The sequence below is a fragment of the Panthera onca genome, chromosome F1 (genome assembly GCF_046562875.1).
Source record: "Panthera onca isolate mPanOnc1 chromosome F1, mPanOnc1 haplotype 2, whole genome shotgun sequence".
Taxonomy (NCBI): Eukaryota; Metazoa; Chordata; class Mammalia; order Carnivora; family Felidae; genus Panthera; species Panthera onca.
Window position 1 is genome coordinate 3,126,360 of NC_138355.1, and position 23,921 is coordinate 3,150,280.

Genomic DNA, 23,921 nt, shown 5'->3' on the forward strand with positions numbered 1-23,921 from the left:
CTCAGCCACTTTTGGTCAGCAAAGGCAAATGGAAAAAGAGCCAACAGGACACGCCCCATGAGCCTATAATGCTGGTTCCTGAGCTATGCTACCTGACAGGTACTACAGATTTGTGCAGTCTTCAGAGAAGTCCACCCCTTTTGAGCCCCAGGTGTTAGGATGTAGAAGTACCAGCGTTTCATAATACTCCATATGGCCCAGAGCTGCATTCTCTCTGCTGGTTCTTCCTCTTGCAGGTGCAGTGGTCAAGGCTTCTCTCGTTTACACGAGAGAGTTTACACTATTCTTGCTTCTTTAGCTATATCTTTTCTAAACTTTGTTTTTGGAAAGGTCTAACAGATGAAATGCATAAAGACTACAGAGTAAAGAGAGACATGGCTATGCATACAAGGTTGGATCCAGAAAAAAAGGCAGCATGAATTACAAACATTCATGAATATTGTACAAAAGTAAGTGTCATTTTTCTGTGTGTGTGTGTGTGTGTGTGTGTGTCCTGAAGTGGAGACTGCGTAGAACCCCTGGCATCTCACATGCTCCAACTAAAATGTGACAGTTGGGACGAAAACGATACCTTGGAGGGAACAACTCTATTTTTTTCTGTCAGTGCAAAGTTAGGGGAAGTCTGGAGGGGGAGAATGATATAGAAAGATCCTAAGACCCTGCGCAAATGTGAGAGCGAAGACATCATGATTTCAGGGTACCAGGGACCTTCTTTGTACCATGTCAGCACAGAGGACAATAGAAGACATCTTTAGATTAGAGGAGAATTTTATAAGTGGATCATTGCCTTTGCTTACTTCATTTGGATTGATTTGTGGACATTTTAACTTTCAGAAATAAGAGTGCACAAAAGGAACTCCCAACTGTGGGATTTGAAATTTGACCCCAACTTCGTGTCCTTCTCAGGAAGAATTATGAAAGAAGTAAGAATTCTTCAAAGAAGCAGAGCGGTGAGGCCATTTCAAAGTGGCCATGTTTCTTTATCTCTCTTTTTCTCAGCTTCTTCTTTTTCCATAATTTTATCTTCTAATTCACCTATTCTCTCCTCTGCCTCTTCAATCCGAGCTGTAGTCACCTCCATTTTATTTTGCAGCTCATTTATAGCATTTTTTAGCTCCTCCTGACTGTTTCTTAGTCCCTTGATGTCTGTAGTAATAGATTCTCTGCTGGCCTCTATACTTTTGTCAAGCCCAGCGATTAATTTTATGGCTATTATTTTGAATTCATTTTCTGCTATATTGCTTACATCGTTTTTGATCAGTTCGTAAGCTGTCGCTACTTCCTGGAGTTTGTTTTGAGGAGAATTCCTCCGTTTGGTCATTTTGGATAGTCCCTGGAGTGGCGCGGAACTGCAGGGCTCTTCCTCTGTGCTGTCTGGAGTAACTTGAGTTGGTGGGCGGGGCTGCAGTCAGACCTGATGTCTGCCCCCAGCCCACCGCTGAGGCCACAGTCAGACTGGCGTGTACCTTATCTCCCCCTCTCCCAGGAGCAGGACTCACTGTGGAGTGGTGTGGCCTCTGTCTGGGCTACTTGCACACTGCCAGGCTTGTGGTGCTGCTTCGATGGGATCTGGCGTATTAGCCGGGGTGGGTCTGCAAGGTGCACAGGGGCGGGAGGGGCAGGCTCAGCTCGCTTTGACTTCGGTGGTCCGCTTTGGAGGGGCCTAGTGGCAACGGGAGGGAGACAGACCTGTCAGAGGGACGGATCCGCATAAGCACAGCGTTGGGTGTTTGCGCGGTGCAAGCAAGTTCCGTGATGGGAAGCGGCTCCCTTTGGGATTTTGGCTGGGGGGTGGGCGAGGGAGACGGCACTTCCAGCGCCTTTGTTCCCCACCAAGCTGAGCTCCGTTGTCCGGGGCTCAACAACTCTCCCTCCCGCTCTCCAAGCACAGCAGTTGACTTATAACATTCCAGATATTAAGTCCCACTGGCTGTCAGAACACACTCCATCCGGCCCCTCCGCTTTTGCAAGCCAGACTCGGGGGCTCTGCCTTGCCGGGTGGGCTGGCTGCCCACCGCCCTGGCTCCCTCCCGCCAGTCCGTGTAGCACGCACCGCCTCTCCACCCTTCCTACCCTCTTCCATGGGCCTCTTGTCTATGCTTGGCTCCGGAGAGTCCGTTCTGCTAGGCTTCTGGTGGTTATTGGGGTAAATTAGGCAGATGTGGGTGGAATCTAAGCGATCAGCAACCAATCCTTCTGAAATACAAGCAATTATCAGGGAATACTATGAAAAATTATAGGCCAACAAACGGGACAACCTGGAAGAAATGGACAAATTCCTAAGCACCCACACACTTCCAAAACTCAAACAGGAAGAAATAGAAAACTTGAACAGACCCATAACCAGCGAAGAAATTAGATCAGTTATCAAAAATCTCCCAACAAATAAGAGTCCAGGACCAGATGGCTTCCCTTGGGGAATTCTATCAGACATTTGTAGCAGAGATAATACCTATCCTTCTCAAGCTGTCCCAAAATATAGAAAGGGAAGGAAAGCTTCCAGACTCATTCTATGAAGCCAGCATCACTTTGATTCCCAAACCAGACAGAGACGCAGCAAACAAAGAGAACTACAGGCCAATATCCCTGATGAATATGGATGCAAAAATTCTCAACAAGATACTAGCAAATCGAATGCAACAGCATTTAAAAATAATTATTCACCATGATCAAGTGGGATTCATTCCTGGGCTGCAGGGCTGGTTCAACATTTGCAAATCAATCAATGGGATACATCACATTAATAAAAGCAAAGATACGAACCATATGGTCCTGTCAATCGACGCAGAAAAAGCATTTGACAAAATCAGCATGCTTTCTTAATAAAAAAACCTCGAGAAAGTCGGGACAGAAGGAACATACTTAAACATCCTAAAAACCATTTATGAAAAGCCGACAGCTAATATCATCCGCAATGGGGGAAAACTGAGAGCTTTCCCCCTGAGATCAGGAACACCACAGGGATGTCCACTCTCACCACTGTCGTTGAACATAGTGTTGGAAGTGCTACCATCAGCAATCTGACAACACAAGGAAATCAAAGGCATCCAAATTGGCAAAGATGAAGTCAAGCTTTCACTTTTTGCAGATGACATGATATTCTACATGGAAAACCCAACAGACTCCATGAAAAGTCTGCTAGAACTGACACATGAATTCAGCAAAGTCGTAGGATAGAAAATCAATGTGCAGAAATCAGTTGCATTGTTATACACTAATAATGAAGCAACAGAAAGACAAATAAAGTGACTGATCTCATTCACAATGGCACCAAGAATCATAAAATACCTAGGAATTAACCTAACCAAAGGTGTCAAAGATCTGTATGCTGAAAACTATAGAAAGCTTAGGAAGGAAATTGAAGACGATACAAAGAACTGGAAAAACATTCCATGCTCATGGATTGGAAGAATGAAATGGTTAAAATGTCAATACTACCCAAAGCAATCTACATATTCAAAGCAATTCCAATCAAAATTGCACCAGCATTCTTCTCCAAGCTAGAACAAGCAATCCTAAAATTTGTATGGAACCACAAAAGACCCCGAATAGCCAAAGTAATATTGAAGAAGAAAACCAAAATGGGAGGCATCACAATCCCAGACTTTAGCCTCTACTACAAAACTGTAATCATCAAGACAGTATGGTATTGGCACGAAAACAGACACATAGACCGATGGAATAGAATAGAGACTCCAGAAATGGACCCACAAATGTATGGCCAACTCATCTTTGACAAAGCAGGAAAGAATATCCAATGGAAAAAAGACAGTCTCTTTAACAAATGGTGCTGGGAGAACTGCACAGCAACATGCAGAAGAATGAAACAAGAGAACTGTCTTACACCATTCACAAATATAAACTCACAATGGATAAAGGACCTGAATGTGAGACAGGAAACCGTCAAAACCCTAGAGGAGAAAGCAGGAACAAACCGCTCTGAACTCTCAGCTGCAGCAATTTCTTCCTTGACACATCTCCAAAAACAAGGGAATTAAAAGCACAAATGAACTATTGGGGCCTCCTCAAGATGAAAAGCTTCTACACTGCATGGAAACAATCAACAAAACTAAAAGGCAACCGATGGAATGGAAAAGATATTTGCAAATGACCTATCAGACAAAGGGCTAGTTTCCAAAATCCATAAAGCACTCACCAAACTCCACACCCGAAAAACACATTCTCCAGTGAGGAAATGGGCAGAAGACATGAACAGACACTTTTCCAAAGAAGACATCCAGATGGCCAACAGGCACATGAAAAGATACTCAATGTCACTCCTCGTCAGGGAAATACAAATCAAAACCACACTGAGATATCACCTCACGACAGTCAGAGTGGCTAAAGTGAACCCATCCAGAGACTATAGATGCTGGAGAGGATGCGGGGAAATGGGAATCCTCTTGCACTGTTGGTGGGAATGCAAACTGGTGCAGCCACTCTGGAAAACAGTGTGGAGGTTCCTCAAGAACGTAAAGATAGATCTACCCTATGACCCAGGAAGATCACTGCTAGGAATTTACCCAAGGGATACAGGAGTGCTGATGCATAGGGGCACTCGTACCCCAATGTTTCTAGCAGCACTTTCAACAATAGCCAAATTATGGAAAGAGCCTAAATGTCCACCAACTAACTGATGAATGGATAAAGAAACTGTGGTTTATGTACACAATGGAATACTACTTGGCAGTGAGAAAGAATGAAATATGACCTTTTGTAGCAACGTGGATGGAACTGGAGAGTGTTACGCTAAGTGAAATAAGTTATTCAGAGAAAGACAGATACCATATGTTTTACTCCTATGTGGATCCTGAGAAACGTAACAGAAGACTATGGGGGAGGGGAAGGAAAAAAAAGTTAGGGAGGGAGTCAAACCATAAGAGACTCTTTAAAACTGAGGATAAACGGAGAGTTGATGGAGGGTGGGAGGGAGGGGAAAGTGGGTGATGGGCTTTGAGGAGGGCACCTTTTGGGATGAGCACTGGGTGTTGTATGGAACCAATTTGACAATGAATTTCATATTTAAAAAAGAAAAGACTTCACCAAACAACTGCTAGAACTGTTACATGAATTCAGCAAAGTCACAGGGTATGAAACCAATGTACAGAAATCAATTGCATTCTATACACCAATAATGAAGCAGAAGGAAGAGAAATTAAGGAATCTATCCCATTAACAATTGCATCCCAACCATAAGATACATAGGAATAAACGTGTCCAAGGAGGTAAAAGATCTGTACGCTAAAAAGTATTGAGAGCTGATGAAGAAATTGAAGAAGACACAAAGAATTGGAATGACATTCCACGCTCATGGATTGGAAGACAAAATACTGTTCAAATGTTGATACTCCTCAAAGCTATCTACAGCCTCAATGCAATTCTTATCAAGTAACATTAGCATTCTCCACAGAGCTAGAACAAACAATTCTAAAATATGTATGGAACTGGAGAAGACCCCGAATAGTTCAAGTGATGTTGAAAAAGAAAACCAAACACGGAAGCATCACAATTCCAGACCTCAAGCTATGTTACAAAGCTATAATCACTAAGAGAGTATGGTACTGGCACAAACACAGAGACATACATGAATGGAACAGAATAGAGAACCCAGAAATGGACTCACAAGTGTATAGCCAAGTCATGTTTGACAAAAGAGGAAAGAATATCCAATGGAAAAAGACAGTCTCTTCAGCAAATGGTATTGGGAAAACAGGATAGTGACATGCAGAAGAATGAAATGGGACCGCTTACCTACTATACCCAAAAATGAACTCAAAATGGATGAAAGAGCTAAATGTGAGACAGAAAACCATCACAATCCTAGAGGAGAAAACAGGCAACAGCCTCTTGACCTCAGCCACAGCAACGTCTTAATAGACATGTTTCAGGAGAGAAAGGAAACAAAAGCAAAAAACAAAAACAAAACAAAACAAACAAACAAAAAACTCTTGGGACCTCATCAAGATAAAAAAAGCTTCTGCACGGCAACAGAAACAACCAACAAAACTGAGGGAATCAGAGAAGGTATTTGCAAATGACATATCAGATAAAGGGTTAGTTTCCAACATCTGTAAAGAACTACCAACCTCAACACCCAAAAAACAAAGAATTCAGGGAAGAAATGGTCAAAAGACATGAACAGACGTTTTTCCGAAGAAGACAACCAGATGGCTAACAGACACATGAAAAGAGGCTCAACAGCAGTCATCATCAGAGAAATACAAATCAAAAGCAGAATGAGATACCACCTCACACCTGTCAGCATGGCTCAAATTAACGACGCAGGTAACAATAGATGTCGGCGGGGATGCGGAGAAGGGGGAACACTTTTGCCCTGTTGGTGGGAATGCAAACTAGTGCAGCCACTCCGGAAAACAGTATGGAGGCCTGCCAAAAAATTAAAAAGAGAGCTACCCTACGTCCTAGCAATTGCATGATTAGATATTTATCCAAAGGATACAGGAGTGCTGATTCAAAGGGGCACATGCATCCCAGTGTTTATAGTGGCACTATCAATAATAGCCAAATTATGGAAGGAGCCAAGGTGTCCAGTGACTGATGAATGGATAAAGAAGATATAGATATATACATCTATATAGATCTATATACATCTATATAGATCTATATAGATATATAGATATCTGTCTATATATACATACATATATATGTAGATATATATATATATACATGTCTATATATATATCTATATATATATATCTGTCTATATATATAAGTCAGTCAGAGAAAGACAAATATCATATGATTTCACTCATGTGTGGAATCTAACAAAATAGATGAACATAGGAGAATGGAAGGAAAAATAAGGTAAAAACAGAGATGAAGACAGTCCATAAGTGACTTGATTAACTCTTCACACACTGAGGACTGTTGGAAGGGTGTTGGGTAGAGGGATGTACTAAATAGGTGATGAGCATTAGGGAGGGCACTTGGTGTGGATGACCACTGGGTGTTCTATGGAAGTGATAAATCATTAAATTCTATTACTGAAACCATTATTACACTATATGTTAACCAACTTGGTTTAAAATAAAAAAAAAACTTTAAAAAGATGATTACAGACAGAGTACATTCGAAGCCCAGAGGGAGAACACATGTATTCTATTAAAAGACGCTACTGTTATATTAAAAGAACAAAACAAGGCTTCGCACATCCTTGCTTTGTCTTTCTGATTTCATACCTCCCACTCTGAGTCTACAAAGCAGCAGGTATAAGCCAGCTGTTCCCAGAAACCCTCTCCCATTGATTCCTACCTGAGTGCAGTTCCCTATCTGACGACTATTCATCATCGGTTCCAGAGTCAGACAGGCTCTCCAACACCCAATCTTTAGAGACACAAGCATGAGCAAGCAGGTTATTAGAGACAGGGGCTCCACCATTCCTGTAACTCCCTCTGAGGCCATGCTGGCTCAGCCGGCATCACTTGCCCTTCCTCTGGGTCCTCAGACCTTCCCTGGGCTTGGCAAAGGCAGAGCCCTTCCACAAGGCATTGACCACAGTTGCACACCTTCAAGCAAGGGAAAGGATCCCCCTTCATCTGGTACTTCCCCAGCTGCACTGGATCATGATAGCTCTCACCCGCACAAGAAGGTGCCACCTGCGCAAGCTGACATTCCAACGGTTACAGACAGACATAGGGTTTGGCGGGTTCCACGAGCAGACCCTGTGCCCGGCTCAGAGCAGCTGCCCAGAAGAACCCTCTGTGAGGGTGGAAATGTTCTGCGTTGTAAACATGCGTCTGCCGGGCACCAGAAACGTGGCTAGTGCGGCTAGTGGCTATGTGGCAAGTGGCTTCTGCCCTGGATAGCACAGCTTTAGGATGTACACATGAGGAAGACGTGACCTCCCAGTCCTGGAGGTTTCTGCAGAGGAGCTTGCTGGCCTGATCTGACCATTCCTTTGTCGGTTCTCCCTGGGCTCATGCATATGTGGCAGCCACTGCGTGAGGCCCTGGGGACACTTAGAGTGGAAGGTCAACACCCAGGTCTGAGGGGAATCCCAGCAGGGGCACATTATAAACAGAGTGAAGAGCATGACACCCCCACACTCATGCTGGATGTAATCAGAGCCGCGGGGCAGAGGGGGAGCACCTCACTGTCTTCAGGAGCCCACCCTTCTCATTCTGATCTGGACCAGTGCCTGGGCAGACAGCTAGCATAGTGTGGGGCCCAACAGGCCTGGGTGAGCTGAGGAGGGACCTTTCCACCCCTAAACGAGTTCCCAGCCCAAGGCTGTGAACAGCAGGCGTTTATTGGGGCCAAACATGGGCTGCCTAGGGCTGAGCCCCTGGGGGACGAGCAATGACGGAGAGACTGTCGGTGCCCTTGCAGTGACCATCCAGAGCTATGGCTCCTGTGCCCATGAGTGGAAGGAAGGTCAGAGACAGTATTTGGACCTGTCAGTTCCCATACCTTTCAGACAAACTCTCACACTGATGTCCTCGGGCCAGGAAAGAGCACAGCAAGGACCACCTCCACTCTGGGATCAGCCCCCACCACTTTGCTGAGCTCCCTGTGCACTGGAGCCTGTGCCCCTCTCACCTCCCCTGCAACTAGAATGTTCTACAGCTGCCCTGGTCACATGGGATGAGATCCCTTTTGTATGAATGTGTTTCCAACCAGACAACCCTTGGCCAACAGTGTGTAGACAAGGACTGGCTGTCAGGTGACAGCCAGAAGCAGGTGAAAAGTGAAAACTCGTCCCTCCTGGCCCAGGTGGATCAGGCCTGGAAACGTACTTGTGTCTGGCCTGACCCTGGTTCCATCCCTGCTGGCGTGTCCCAGGTGGGAGAACAGGAGACCTGACTCCATTGTCTGCTCCTCCCCAGTGTCCACCAATGAAAGAGTCTGGTAGATGGAGAAGAGGCTGGCACAGGAAGGACGCCCCTCTCCCCAGGCTTTTAGGAAGATGTCCATACGGTGCTGTCACCCGGTATGCCGGCTCGTCCTGCCTCATCCCACCCAGAAGGAGCCCAAATGTCATCCTCGGTGAGGACAAGGCTGGGCCCAGGTGCTGATGCTACACTGATTCAAATAATCCTGCCACCGTGGTGTCCCCTCCCACCCTCACATAGCCTGGATGTCCTTCATGTCTTCCCTCTGCAACCCATCAATATTTCCCGCTTAACATCTAGTCCAAGACCTTGGAGCGTGCTCTCACCCTTTCAAGCTGAAGTATTTGAAGGAGCAAGGGCCCTTAGAGCCTGGCTGCTGGTTTCATTCCTGCATTTGACCACACACAGCAGGCATTAACTTCCACACCCCTGGGATACCAAGATCTTGAGAGAAAGGATTTCTAGAAGCTGGAGGATCCTCTTCTCAGATGCCCTCCAGAACTGGGTGTGGCACACGCCTGCACCAGGGGCCACCTGCCCCAGCCCTCCAGCTAGGAGGGGGAGGATTTCCTTCTCAGGCTCCTTGAATCTCCTTTTTGGAAAGGATAGGAGGGGCAGGAAGGCAGTAACCCTGGGGCAATTATCTCTTTACTGCTGAAGTATGATGGAGCAAGGACTCTGGGATCACTCTAGTCTCAGCACTGGCGGGTGCCCCACACAAGGAGGATCAGGAGCAAGGACTGAAATTATTACTGATGACAACCTCAGCCTAGAAATTCAGGGTCTGCCTCAGAAAGTAGAGGCGTGAGAGAAAGTACTAGGAATTGGGGGTTAAAGGGCCTCGTCTCCCCGTCCAGCCCCCATCCCCACAGCCCGTGCCAACCCCTCCATGATTCATCACTTCCATAAGCTTCCTTTCCTCAGAGGCCAATTAGATACCATGAGGGCTCCTTCTCCTTAATCAGGATCGATCCAAGTGCCCTGAAGGCAATGCAACAGCCTCCTCAGAGTTGAGGTCTACCTTGAACTGAAGTCATGATTCACAGAATCCTATGGATTCTGAAAACATATTTCCCTTTCAGAATCCTGTGAATGTTTTCCTGGCTATTAGTAGGACTTTTTTCAGCCTAAACAAGCTATGTTTGGTGTATAATATACTAACTATATTTAAATTGTCCATATTTATATCCTTTGACATACAGACACACATGAAGCTCGGTGATGGGATTTTTCTTATGAATGGCAAAGTTCACACCAGCAACTGTGCTCTTTAGGGACATGTTAATCTAGAGGAACATAAACTTCTCACACAGAGACCACATACAAGCACGTACCTGCTCACTCCACACACTTGTCAGTTCACAAAGAGACTCACCCATCTCCACGCACACAAACTCACTACCTGAATGCCACACGAGTGCCTGTAAACACATGAACATGGTTTTACCCTTCGACAAATCGCTTTGTCACTACGTCTGTGATCCTCCTTTCATTGGAAACCCCAAATCAGAAGCACTCCCCTGACTAAAGACAGCAAATGATTGATTCCTGAATACCTACCATTCTCCATGGTTCCAGAGACCACAGGAAGCTATAGAAAAGAAAATAGCATAAAGGTAAGAAGGTGAGGCACACTGATTGCACCACTCTTTAGATCTTGGTGATATTAGGATCCAATAGGGAACACAGTGGTTGAGTCAAAGGCCACAAAAGCAAATGAATTGGATGCCTGTCAGAAGTTGTATATTCTGGGGGATGTGTCTCTCAAGTTCACTTACTATAGAGTCTCTAAAATTGTTCACCCAAGCAGGGAAAATTGCTTCTGATAAAATTAATCCTAACACATTATTTATCACCAGGTTGGGCACTGCCACTGGTCAGTGTCCCCCTCACCAAGGTAACAGTTGGCGAGAGACAACCACTCACCACTCTCCCCGCCAAGGAAAGTAACAATATCATCTAAAAAGTATGTTGTCCTATTTACAACAGACGTTGATTGGAAAGACACTAAGAAAGTAATTGTGTTCCTCAGGGGAAGACAGGCCAGCTCACCTCACCAACAGCCTGGTGCCTCCTGACAGGTAAAGCCCACATCTTTTCCTCCACAGGGACACCTAGAAAGACACAGAATACACGTCAGTACCTTGTTGGTGCTGTTTAAGAATAACACAGGGACTGTTCCTTGATATGAACATGGGCAGGAGCACATGGAGGCTTAGGTTACCTGCATGGACTGAATCTTACTGCTGAGCCACGCTCAGCTGTATTTCTTGAAGTATGCACTATGAGGAGTTTTTGAGAATGTAGACATTGGTCATTGTGCCGTGTCAGTGGCACATATCTCCAGGGCAAACCCACATCTCTCTATCTATCTCTCCCAGTCTTTCAATGTGTCCGTCTTTTTATGTGTGTGTTTTTGTCTGTCTCTGAGTGTCTCAAGAAAACACACACACACACACATACACACACACACACACACACACACACACACACAATCACGTGACATACACACACATACAGAACAACCCCAAGAGTCATGCACACAAAATCACTCCGCCCACAAGGAATACATTATCTTTCTCATACTGTAGAAATATCGTATAGTTTTTAACCTGGGACGTCGGTCTTTCCCCCACCCTCAAGCACCAGTCCTCCCAGGACTCTGGAATTAGGGTAGCTCTCCAGACCGAAGACAACAAGAATGCCCCACCTACATCACCACCTAACATTGTCCTCAGCAAGACACTGTGTCCAGAATACATACCTTCTTCTCGTGCTCCTATGGCCACCTGAATGTTAGGAAAGAAACCACCATCAGGGTGAGATCATGATATACAGTATTTGCACCCCTCTTTGGTTCTCTTGGTGACTTTCGGATACAAGATGGGACACAGTGGTTGTGTCAAAGGCCACAAAACCCAATGAATAGGATGCCTGTCAGAAGTTGTTTTTCCCTGGGATGTGTCTCAAGACCAATTAGGATGCCAGCTACAAAATTCTTCACCTATGTAGGAAAAATTGCTGCTGACGAAAAATATCCAATAACGCTCTTTCTTACCAGGTTTGGCACTACCAGTGGTAAATATCCCCCTGACCAGGGTTACAGTTGGTAAGAGGCAGCCACTCACCACTCTCCCCACCAGCGAAAGTAACAATATCACCTCAAATGTACATTGTCACATATACAACAGAAGTTGATTGGAAAGGCTCTAAGAAAGCAATTGTGTTTGTCGGGGAAAGACAGGCAAGCTCACCTCAGCAACAGCCTGCTGCCTCCTTTCAGGAATGGCCAGCAGCTTTTTCTCCTTAGGGACACCTAGAAGGACACAGAATACACATCAGTACCTTGTTGGTGCTGCTCAAGAATAACTCAGGGACTGTTCCTTGATATGAACATGGGCCAGAGCATATGGAGGCTCTGGTTACCTGCATGGACTGAATGTTACTGCTGAGCGACCGTCAGCACTATTCCTTGAAGTGTGCAGTATGAGGATTTTTTTGAGAATGCAGATGTTCGTCTTGTGAGGTGTCAGTGGCACATATCTCCGGGGGAAAAACACATCTCTCTCTCTCTCACCTCACTCTCTCTGTTATGAGTGTGTCTCGTTCTCTTTGTGTGTTTCCCTGTACCTCATTTTCTGTCTCTCTCAAACACGCGTGCACACACACACACACACACACACACACACACACACCCCACAGTGAATACATTGCCTTCTCACATTGTAAACATGGAAATAGGTTTTCCCCTGGGAAATCTGTCTTGTCTCCACACCCTAAAGCCTCGGTCCTACAAGGGACCTAGAGTCAGGGTAGCTCTGCAGAATGATGCCCCAGATTCCTGCCCCAGATTCCTGACCATATGGATATTTTCATCAGCAGGAGACAGATGCCAAAATACCTACCATATCCCATCGCTCTCTGGACAACCTGAATGTAGAGAAAAGAAACACCATCAGGGTGAGATCATGATGTACATGCATTGCACTAGTCTTTGGTTCTCCTCTTGACTTTAGGAAACCAGATGGCACACAGTGCTTGGGTCAAAGGTCCCCAAAAGCAAATGAATAGGATGCCTTTCAGAAGTTGTTTTTCCTGTGGATGTGTCTCTCATGAGCACTTAGAATGCCGAGTACAAAATTCTTCACCCAAGTAGGAAAAATTGTTGCTGATGAAAAAGATCCTAGGACGCTGTTTCTTACCAGGTTTGGCACTGCCGGGGTAAATGTCCCCCTGACCAAGGTGACAGTTGGCAAGAGGCAACCACTCCCCACTCTCCCCACCAGGGAAAGTAACAATATCCTCTACCATGTACATTGTCATATTTACAACAGAAGTTGATTGCAAGGACACTAAGAACGCACTTGTGTTCCTCAGGGAAAGACAGGCAAGCTCACCTCAGCCACAGACTTCTGCTTCCTTTCAGGAAGGGCACGCAGCTTTTCTTCCTTAGGGACATCTAAAAGGACACAGAATACACGTCAGTACCTTGTTGATGCTGCTCAAGAATAACTCAGGGACTGTTCCTTGATATGAACATGGGCCAGAGTTGATGGAGGCTTTTGTCACCTGCATGGACTGAGTGTTACTGCTGAGCCACGCTCAGCTGTATTCCTTGAAGTGTGCAGTATGAGGAGTTTTTGGAGAATGTAGACATTGGCCACTGTGCAGTGTCAGTGGCACATACCTCCTGGGGAAGGACACATCTCTTGCTATCTCTCCTCTCTCTCTGTCTCTCTCTCAATGTGTCTGTCTCGTTTCTGATTCTCTCAAACACACACGCGCGCACACACACACACACACACACACGCTAACAGTCATGCCACACAGACACATAGAGAACAACCCCAAGACTCATGCACACCAAATCACTCCACACTCAAAGAATACATTATCTTTCTCATAGTGTAGAAACATGGACATAGTTTCTCACCTGGGACATTGGTCTTCCCCCCCCCCCGCCCCCCACCTTGGACTAAATCTTCTCAGGACTCTGGAATCAGTGTAGCTCTCCAGACTGAAGACAACAAGAATTCCTCACATACAGCACCATCTAAACATTTTCCTCAGCAAGAAATTTTTTTCGAATATACATACCTTTCTTCTCTACTCCTGCGGCAACCTGAATGTTAGGAAAGAAAACACCATCAGGGTGAGATCATGATATACAGTATTTGCACCACTCTTTGGTTCTCTTGGTGACTCAAGGATAGAAGATGGGACACAGTGGTTGAGTCAAAGGTCCCCGAAAGCAAATGAATAGGATGCCTGTCAGAAGTTGTTTTTCCTGGAGATGTGTCTTCCAAGACCACTAGGGTGGCGACTACAAATTTCTTCACCAAGCAGGAAAAATTGCTGCTGAGGAAAAAGATCCTTTGACACTGTTACTTACCAGGTTTGGCACTGCCAGTGGTAAATGTCCCCCTGACCAAGGTGACCGTTGGCAAGAGACAACCACTCACCACTCTCCCCACCAGGGAAGTAACAATATCATCTAAAATGTACATTGTCACATTTACAGCAGAAGTGATTGCAAATATCTAAGAAAGCACATGTGTTCCTCAGGGAAAAACAGGCAAGCTCACCTCAGCAACAGCCTGCTGTCTCCTTTCAGGAATATCCTGCAGTGTTTCCTCCTTAGGGACTTCTAGAAGGACACAGAATGCACCTCAGTACCTTGTTGGTGCTGCTCAAGAATAATTCATGGACTGTTGCTTGATATGAACGTGGGCCAGAGCATATTGAGTCTTTGGTCACCTGCATGGACTGAATGTTACTGCTGAGCTACCGTCAGAATTATTCCTTGAAATGTGCAATAAGAGGAGTTTTTTGAGAATGTAAACATTCGTCTTGGGCAGTGTCAGTGGCACGTGTCTCTTGGGGAAGACACATCTCTCTCCCTCTCACCTCACTCTCTCTGTCTATTATGAGTGTGTCTTGTTCTCTGTGTGTTTCCCTGACTCTCATTTCTGTCTCTCTCTAACACACACGTGAGCATACACACACACACATACACACATACACACACACACACACACACAACACATAGTGAATACATTGTCTTCTCACACTGTAAACATGGGCATAGCTTTTCCCCTGGGAAATCTGTCTTTATTCCACCTCCTAAAGCCTTGGTCCTACAAGGAACCTAGAGTCAGGGTAGCTCTCCAGAACGAGGCCAGCAGGAATGCCCCAGCATCCTGACCATATAGATTTTTTCATCAGCAAGAGACTGATTCCAAAATACATACCACATTCCATTGCTCTTGCCAGGACCTGAATGTAGAGAGAAGAAACACTATCAGGGTGAGATCATGATGTACACTCATAGCACTGCTCTTTGGTTCTCCTATGACTTTAGGAAACCAGATGGCACACAGTGCTTGAGTCAAAGGGCCCCAAAAGCAAATGAATAGGATGCCTGTCAGAAGTTGTTTTTCCTGTGGATGTGTCTCTCGTAAACACTTTGGATGCCGAGTACAAAATTCTTCACCCAAGTAGGAAAAATTGCTGCTGATGAAAAAGTGCTGATAACACTCTTTCTTACCAGCTTTGGCATGGCCAGTGGTAAATGCCCCCTGACCAATGTTAAAAATGGCAAGAGCCACCCACTCACCACTCTCCCCAGCAGGGAAAGTAGCAATACCAACTAAAATGTACATTGTCGTATTTACAACAGAAGTTGATTGGAAAGACTCTAAGAAAGCACTTGTGTTCCCCAGGGAAAGACAGGCAAACTCACCTCAGCAAAAGCCTGCTGCCTCATTTGAAGAAGGGCCCGCAGCTTTTCCACCTTACGGACATCTAGAAGGAAACAGATTACATGTCAGTATCTTCTTGGTGCTGCTCAAGATTACCTCCGGGACTCTTCCTTACATGAACATGGGCCAGAGCATACGGAGGCTTTTGTTACCTGTAGGGACCGAGTGTTACTGCTGAGCCACACTCAGCAGTATTCCTGGAAGTGTGCAGTATGCAGAGATTTTTGAGAATGTACACTTTGGTCATTTTTCAGTGTCAGTGGCACATATCTCTTGGGCAAACCCACATCTCTCTCTCTCTCTGTCTCTCTTTCAATGTGTCTGTCTCTTTCTGTATGTGGCTTTGTCTCTGAGTCTCTCAAGAAAGGACACACACAGACACAACATACACAATCACAATCCCGCGACATACACACACATAAAGAACAACCCCCAGAGTCAACACAGAAAATTACACCGCACACAAAAAATACAGTTGCTTTCTTCTACTGTAGAAACATCACCTAGTTTGTCACTTGGGACGTAGGTCTTTCCACCAGTCCTCCCAGGACTCTGCATTATAGATATTGGTCATTGTCCTGTGTCAATGGCCCATATGTCTGGGCCAACGCACATCTCTGTCTCTCACTCTCCCTCTCTCTCACTGTGTCTGTCTCTGTCTGTGTGTGGCTCTGTCTCTCTGTCTCTGAGTCTCTCAGGAAAAACCACAAACACACAGAGATACGCATACATACTCACAATCACGCGACATACAGACACATACAGAACAACCCCAAGACTCGTGCACACAGAATCACACCGAGCAGAAGGAATACATTATCTTTCTCATCTACAGAAACATGGACATAGACTTCACCTGGGATGTCGGTCTTTCCCCCCCACACTCAAGCACCATTCCACCAGGACCCTGATATCTGGGTACTCTCCGGACTGAAGAAAACAAGCATACCCCACCTACACCGCCTCCAAAACATTTTCCTCAGCAAGAAACAATTCCCAAAACACATACCTTTTTCTCGTGTTCCTACGGCCACCTGGATGATAGAAAAGAAAGCACCATCAGGGTGAGATCATGGTATACACTATGTGCAACACTCTTCAGTTTTCTTGGTGACTTTTGGACACAGGCTGGACACAGAGCTTGAGTCAAAGGCCACAAAAGCAAATGAATAGGATACCTGTCAGAAGTCGTTTTTCCTAGAGATGTGTCTCTAAAGAACACTGAGGATGCAGCCTACAAAATTCTTCACCCAACAGGGAAAAGTGCTGCTGCCGAAAAAGATCCTAGGATGCTGTTTATTACCAGGTTTGGCACTGCCAGTGGTAAATGTCCCCCTGACCAAGGTGACCGTTGGCAAGAGGCAACCACTCTCCACTGTCCCCATCAGGGAAAGTAACAGTATCATCGAAAATGTAGACTGTCCTATGTACAACAGAGGTTGATTGGAAAGCCTCTAAGAAAGCAATTGTGTTCCTCAGGGAAAGACAGGCAAGCTCACCTCAGCACCAGCCTGCTGCCTCGTATCAGGATGGGGCCGCCGCTTTTTCACCTTAGCGAAACCTACAAGGACACAGAATACATGTCAGTGTCTTCTTGGTGCTGCTCAAGAATACCTCCGCGACTCTTCCTTATATGAACATGCGCGAGAGCATACGGACGCTTTTGTTAACTGCATGGACCGAATGGTACTGCAGAGCCACGCTCAGCAGTATTCCTGGAAGTGTGCAGTATGCAGAGATTTTTGAGAATGGAGACTTTGGTCATTTTTCAGTGTCGGTGGCACATATCTCGTGGGCAAGCCCACATCTGTCTGTGTCTCTGTCGCTCTCTCTCTCTCACCCTCTCTTGAAATGTGTCTGTCTCTTTCTCTGTGTGGCTTTTTCTCTGCGTCTCTCAAGAAAACACACACACACGCAGACATACACTGTCCCGATCCCGACCCATACAGCCACATACAGAACAACCCCCAGACTCAACACACAAAACTACACCGCACACAAGGAATACAGTATCTTTCTTCTACTGTAGAAACATCACCTAGTTTGTCACCTGGGACGTCGGTCTTTCCCCCCCCTACCCCCGAGCACCAGTCCTCCCAGGACGCTGCATTGTAGATATTGGTCAGTGTCCAATGTCAGTGGCCCATATCTCTGGGCAATCCCACATCTCTGTTTCTCCCTCTCCCTCTCTTTCACTGTGTCTGTCTCTTTCTGTGTGTGGCTCTGTCTCTCTGTCTCTGAGTCTCTCAAGAAAACACACACACACACACACGGATACACACGCACAATCATGCGACATACAGAGAGATACAGAACAACCCCAAGACTCATACACACACAATCACACCGCACAGAAGGAATACATTGTTTTTCTCATACTATAGAAACATGGACCTAGATTTCACCTGGGATGTCGGTCTTTCTCCCCCAAACTCAAGCACCAGTCCCCTCAGGACTCTGATATCCGGGTACTCTCCAGACTGAAGCCAACAAGAACACCCCACCTACACCTCATCCGAAACATTTTCCTCAGCAAGAAAGAGTTTCCAGGACACATACCTTCTCGTGCTCTTACGGCCACCTGAATGTTAGAAAAGAAAACACCATCAGGGTGAGATCATGATGTACAGTATGTGTACCATAGTTCAGTTCGCTTGGTGAATTTGGGATTCAGGATGGCACACAGTGTTTGAGTCAAAGGCCACAAAGGAAAAATAATATGCCTGTCAGAAGTCGTTTTTCCTGGAGATGTGTCTCTAAAGAACACTCAGGATGCAGCCTACAAAATTGTTCACCCAAAGGAAAAAGTGCTGCTGCCGAAAACATCCTAGGATGCTGTTTATTTCCAGGTTTGGTACTGCCAGTGGTAAATGTCCCCCTGACCAAGGTGACAGTTGGCAAGAAACAACCATGGAAATGGACAATATGTTTCTCCCCACAGGGAAAATAACATTATCATCCCGACGGTACATTGTCACATTGGCAACAGATGTTGATTGCAAAGACTCTAAGAAATCACTTGTGTTCCTCAGGGAAAGACAGGAAGCTCACATCAGCAAGGTACCTCAAGAAAGGATGCGACCGGTGCCTTTCCTCCTCAGGAACACCTACAAAGACCAGAATACCTGTCAGTACCATGTTGGTGCTGCTCAAGTATACCTCAGGGACTGTTCCTTGATATGAACATGGGCCAGAGCATATTGAGGTTTCGATTACCTGCATGGACTAAGTGTCACTGCTGAGCCATGCACAGCAGTATTCCTTGAAGTGTGCAGTAGGAGGAGTGTGTGAGAATGTAGACATTCATCATTGTGCAGTGTCAGTGACACATATTCTCTGGGCAATCCCACATGTATCTTTCTCTGTCTGTCTGCCTTGCAGTGTGTCTGTGTCATTTTGTGTGGCTTAGTCTGTGTGTCTCTCAAGAAAACACAACACACATTCACAGTCACAATGACGTGACACACACACAGAGAGAAAAACCCGAGGACTCGTGCCCACAGAAACACACCACACTCAAGGAATACATTATCTTTGTCCTACTGTAGAAATATCATATAGTTTCTAACCTGGGTTGTAGGTCCTTTCCCCCACTCACAAGCACCAGCCCCCCAAGGCCTCTGGAATTAGGGTAGCTCTCCAGAATGAAGACGACAACAATGCCCCACCTGCATCACCATCTAAATATGTTCTCAGCAAGAAACAGTTTCCAGGATACATACCTTTGTCCTGTGCTCCTACGGCCACCTGAATGTTAGGAAAGAAAACACCATCAGGGTGAGATCATGATGTACAGTATGTGTACCATTGTTCAGTTCGCTTGGTGACTTTGGGATTCAGGATGGGACACAGTGTTTGAGCCAAAGGCCCCAAAAGGAAAAATAATATGCCTGTCAGAAGTCGTTTTTCCTGGAGATGTGTCTCTAAAGAACACTGAGGATGCAGCCTACAAAATTGTTCACCCAAAAGGAAAAAGTGCTGCTGCCGAAAAAGATCCTAGGATGCTGTTTATTTCCAGGTTTGGCACTGCCAGTGGTAAATGTCCCCCTGAGCGCGGCGACAGTTGGCAAGAAACAACCATGGAAATGGACAATATGTTTCTCCCCGCAGGGAAAATAACATTATCATCCCGACGGTACATTGTCACATTGGCAACAGATGTTGATTGCAAAGACTCTAAGAAATCACTCGTGTTCCTCAAGGAAAGACAGGAAGCTCACCTCAGCAACAGCCTGGTGACTCAAGACAGGATGCGGCCGGCGCCTCTCCTCCTCAGGAACACCTACAAAGACCAGAATACCTGTCAGTACCATGTTGGTGCTGCTCAAGTATACCTCAGGGACTGTTCCTTGATATGAACACGGGCCAGAGCATATTGAGGCTTCGGTTACCTGCATGGACTAAGTGTCACTGCTGAGCCATGCACAGCAGTATTCCTTGAAGTGTGCAGTAGGAGGAGTGTGTGAGAATGTAGACATTCATCATTGTGCAGTGTCAGTGACCCATATTCTCTGGGCAATCCCACATGTATCTTTCTCTGTCTGTCTGCCTTGCAGTGTGTCTGTGTCATTTTGTGTGGCTTAGTCTGTGTGTCTCTCAAGAAAACACACTCAACACACTTTCACAGTCACAATCACGTGACACACACACACACACAGAAAAACCCAAGGACTCATGCCCACAGAAACACACCACACTCAAGGAATGCATTATCTTTGTCCTACTGTAGAAATATCACATAGTTTCTCACCTGGGACGTAGGTCCTTCCCCCCACGTACAAGCACCAGTCCTCCCAAGCCTCTGGTATTAGGGTAGCTCTCCAGAATAAAGACAATAACAATGCCCCACCTGCATCACCATCGAAACATTTTTCTCAGCAAGAAACAGTTTCCAGGATACATACCTTTGTCCTGTGCTCCTACGGCCACCTGAATGTTAGGAAAGAAAACACCATCAGGGGGAGATCATGATATACCCTATTTGCACCACTCTTCAGTTCTCTTTGCGTCTTGACCATACAAGATGGGACACAGCGGTTGAGTCAAAGGCCACAAAAGCAAATGAATAGGATGCCTGTCAGAAGTTGTTTCTCCTGGGGATGTGTCTCTCAAGACCACCGAGGATGCCTGCTACGAACTTCTTCACCCAAGCAGGACAGATTGCTGCTGACGGAAAAGATCCTAGGACACTGTTTGTTACCAGGTTTGGCACGGCCAGTGGTAAAAGTTCCCCTGAGCAAGGTGACCGTTGGCAAGAGGCAACCACTCTCCACTGTCCCCATCAGGGAAAGTAACCGTATCATCGAAAATGTAGACTGTCCTATTACAACAGAGGTTGATTGGAAAGCCTCTAAGAAAGCAATTGTGTTCCTCAGGGAAAGACAGGCAAGCTCACCTCAGCACCAGCCTGCTGCCTCGTATCAGGATGGGGCCGCCACTTTTTCACCTTCGCGACACCTACAAGGACACAGAATACATGTCAGTGTCTTCTTGGTGCTGCTCAAGAATACCTCCGCGACTCTTCCTTATATGAACATGCGCGAGAGCATACGGACGCTTTTGTTAACTGCATGGACCAAATGGTACTGCAGAGCCACGCTCAGCAGTATTCCTGGAAGTGTGCAGTATGCAGAGATTTTTGAGAATGGAGACTTTGGTCATTTTTCAGTGTCAGGGGCACATATCTCGTGGGCAAGCCCACGTCTGTCTGTCTCTCTGTCGCTCTCTCTCTCTCACCCTCTCTTGAAATGTGTCTGTCTCTTTCTCTGTGTGGCTTTTTCTCTGCGTCTCTCAAGAAAACACACACACTCGCAGACATACACTGTCCCGATCCCGACACATACAGCCACATACAGAACAACCCCCAGACTCAACACACAAAATTACACCGCACACAAGGTCTACAGTATCTTTCTTCTACTGTAGAAACATCACCTAGTTTGTCACCTGGGACGTTGGTCCTTCCCCCCACCCCACCCCCCCCCCCGAGCACCAGTCCTCCCAGGACTCTGAATTGTAGATATTGGTCACTGTCCAATGTCAGTGGCCCATATCTCTGGGCAAACCCACATCTCTGTCTCTCTCTCTCCCTCTCTTTCACTGTGTCTGTCTCTTTCTGTGTGTGGCTCTGTCTCTCTGTCTCTGAGTCTCTCAAGAAAACACACACACACACGCATACACACTCACAATCATGCGACATACAGAGATGCAGAACAACCCCAAGACTCATGCACACACAATCACACCGCACAGAAGGAATACATTGTCTTTCTCATACTATAGAAACATGGACATAGATTTCACCTGGGATGTCGGTCTTTCCCCCCCACACTCAAGCACCAGTCCCCTCAGGACTCTGATATCCGGGTACTCTCCAGACTGAAGACAACAAGAACACCCCACCTACACCTCATCCGAAACATTTTCCTCAGCAAGAAAGAGTTTCCAGGACACATACCTTCTTCTCGTGCTCCTACGGCCACCTGAATGTTAGAAAAGAAAACACCATCAGGGTGAGATCATGATGTACAGTATGTGTACCATTGTTCAGTTCGCTTGGTGACTTTGGGATTCAGGATGGGACACAGTGTTTGAGCCAAAGGCCCCAAAAGGAAAAATAATATGCCTGTCAGAAGTCGTTTTTCCTGGAGATGTGTCTCTAAAGAACACTGAGGATGCAGCCTACAAAATTGTTCACCCAAAAGGAAAAAGTGCTGCTGCCGAAAAAGATCCTAGGATGCTGTTTATTTCCAGGTTTGGCACTGCCAGTGGTAAATGTCCCCCTGAGCGCGGCGACAGTTGGCAAGAAACAACCATGGAAATGGACAATATGTTTCTCCCCGCAGGGAAAATAACATTATCATCCCGACGGTACATTGTCACATTGGCAACAGATGTTGATTGCAAAGACTCTAAGAAATCACTCGTGTTCCTCAAGGAAAGACAGGAAGCTCACCTCAGCAACAGCCTGGTGACTCAAGACAGGATGCGGCCGGCACCTCTCCTCCTCAGGAACACCTACAAAGACCAGAATACCTGTCAGTACCATGTTGGTGCTGCTCAAGTATACCTCAGGGACTGTTCCTTGATATGAACACGGGCCAGAGCATATTGAGGCTTCGGTTACCTGCATGGACTAAGTGTCACTGCTGAGCCATGCACAGCAGTATTCCTTGAAGTGTGCAGTAGGAGGAGTGTGTGAGAATGTAGACATTCATCATTGTGCAGTGTCAGTGACCCATATTCTCTGGGCAATCCCACATGTATCTTTCTCTGTCTGTCTGCCTTGCAGTGTGTCTGTGTCATTTTGTGTGGCTTAGTCTGTGTGTCTCTCAAGAAAACACACTCAACACACTTTCACAGTCACAATCACGTGACACACACACACACACAGAAAAACCCAAGGACTCATGCCCACAGAAACACACCACACTCAAGGAATGCATTATCTTTGTCCTACTGTAGAAATATCACATAGTTTCTCACCTGGGACGTAGGTCCTTCCCCCCACGTACAAGCACCAGTCCTCCCAAGCCTCTGGTATTAGGGTAGCTCTCCAGAATAAAGACAATAACAATGCCCCACCTGCATCACCATCGAAACATTTTTCTCAGCAAGAAACAGTTTCCAGGATACATACCTTTGTCCTGTGCTCCTACGGCCACCTGAATGTTAGGAAAGAAAACACCATCAGGGGGAGATCATGATATACCCTATTTGCACCACTCTTCAGTTCTCTTTGCGTCTTGACCATACAAGATGGGACACAGCGGTTGAGTCAAAGGCCACAAAAGCAAATGAATAGGATGCCTGTCAGAAGTTGTTTCTCCTGGGGATGTGTCTCTCAAGACCACCGAGGATGCCTGCTACGAACTTCTTCACCCAAGCAGGACAGATTGCTGCTGACGGAAAAGATCCTAGGACACTGTTTGTTACCAGGTTTGGCACTCCCAGTGGTGAATGTCCCCCTGACCTAGGTGACAGGTGGCAAGAGGCAACCACTCACCACTCTCCCCTTCAGGGAAAGTAACAATATCATAGAAAATGTACATTGTCGTATTTACCACAGATGTTGATTTGAAACACTCTAACATAGCACTTGCGTTTCTCAGCGAAAGACAGGCAAGCTCACCTCAGCAACAACCTCGTACCTCCTTGCATGATTGGCCCGCAGTGTTTCCTCCTTAGGGTCACCTAGAAGGACATAGAATATATCTCAGTATATTGTTGGTGCTGCTCAAGAATAACTCAGGGAGTGTTCCTCATATGAACTTTGGCCAGAGCATACAGTGGCTTGGTTACCTGCATG

At 46.0% G+C, this 23,921-nt stretch overlaps 1 protein-coding gene across 9 annotated transcripts in view; it reads right to left on the bottom strand.

Moving 5' to 3' along the window:
* Window positions 1-23,921, bottom strand: part of LOC132676859 (uncharacterized) — a 349,918-nt gene that overhangs the window by 320,967 nt on the left and 5,030 nt on the right. For 5 of the 9 annotated variants that reach the window (XM_081791815.1, XM_081791811.1, XM_081791814.1 and 2 more), the window contains exons 2-24: window positions 23,745-23,806; window positions 23,253-23,277; window positions 22,569-22,630; window positions 22,071-22,095; window positions 21,009-21,070; window positions 20,518-20,542; window positions 19,834-19,895; window positions 19,336-19,360; window positions 18,665-18,720; window positions 16,623-16,647; window positions 15,595-15,656; window positions 15,104-15,128; window positions 14,438-14,499; window positions 13,950-13,974; window positions 13,250-13,311; window positions 12,758-12,782; window positions 12,107-12,168; window positions 11,617-11,641; window positions 10,905-10,966; window positions 10,413-10,443; window positions 7,273-7,344; window positions 2,074-2,196; window positions 1,500-1,689 (exon numbers count right to left, since the gene is read on the bottom strand). In XM_081791815.1, the coding sequence (XP_081647941.1) occupies window positions 7,298-7,344; window positions 10,413-10,443; window positions 10,905-10,966; window positions 11,617-11,641; window positions 12,107-12,168; window positions 12,758-12,782; window positions 13,250-13,311; window positions 13,950-13,974; window positions 14,438-14,499; window positions 15,104-15,128; window positions 15,595-15,656; window positions 16,623-16,647; window positions 18,665-18,720; window positions 19,336-19,360; window positions 19,834-19,895; window positions 20,518-20,542; window positions 21,009-21,070; window positions 22,071-22,095; window positions 22,569-22,630; window positions 23,253-23,277; window positions 23,745-23,806 (917 nt within the window). In that variant the 3' untranslated portion in view covers window positions 1,500-1,689; window positions 2,074-2,196; window positions 7,273-7,297. Of the gene's footprint in view, window positions 1-1,499; window positions 1,690-2,073; window positions 2,197-7,272; window positions 7,345-10,412; window positions 10,444-10,904; window positions 10,967-11,616; window positions 11,642-12,106; window positions 12,169-12,757; window positions 12,783-13,249; window positions 13,312-13,949; window positions 13,975-14,437; window positions 14,500-15,103; window positions 15,129-15,594; window positions 15,657-16,622; window positions 16,648-17,112; window positions 17,175-18,664; window positions 18,721-19,335; window positions 19,361-19,833; window positions 19,896-20,517; window positions 20,543-21,008; window positions 21,071-22,070; window positions 22,096-22,568; window positions 22,631-23,252; window positions 23,278-23,744; window positions 23,807-23,921 lie in introns of all 9 variants that reach the window. The other 4 variants (XM_081791817.1, XM_081791816.1, XM_081791819.1 and 1 more) reach the window with 4 other exon arrangements.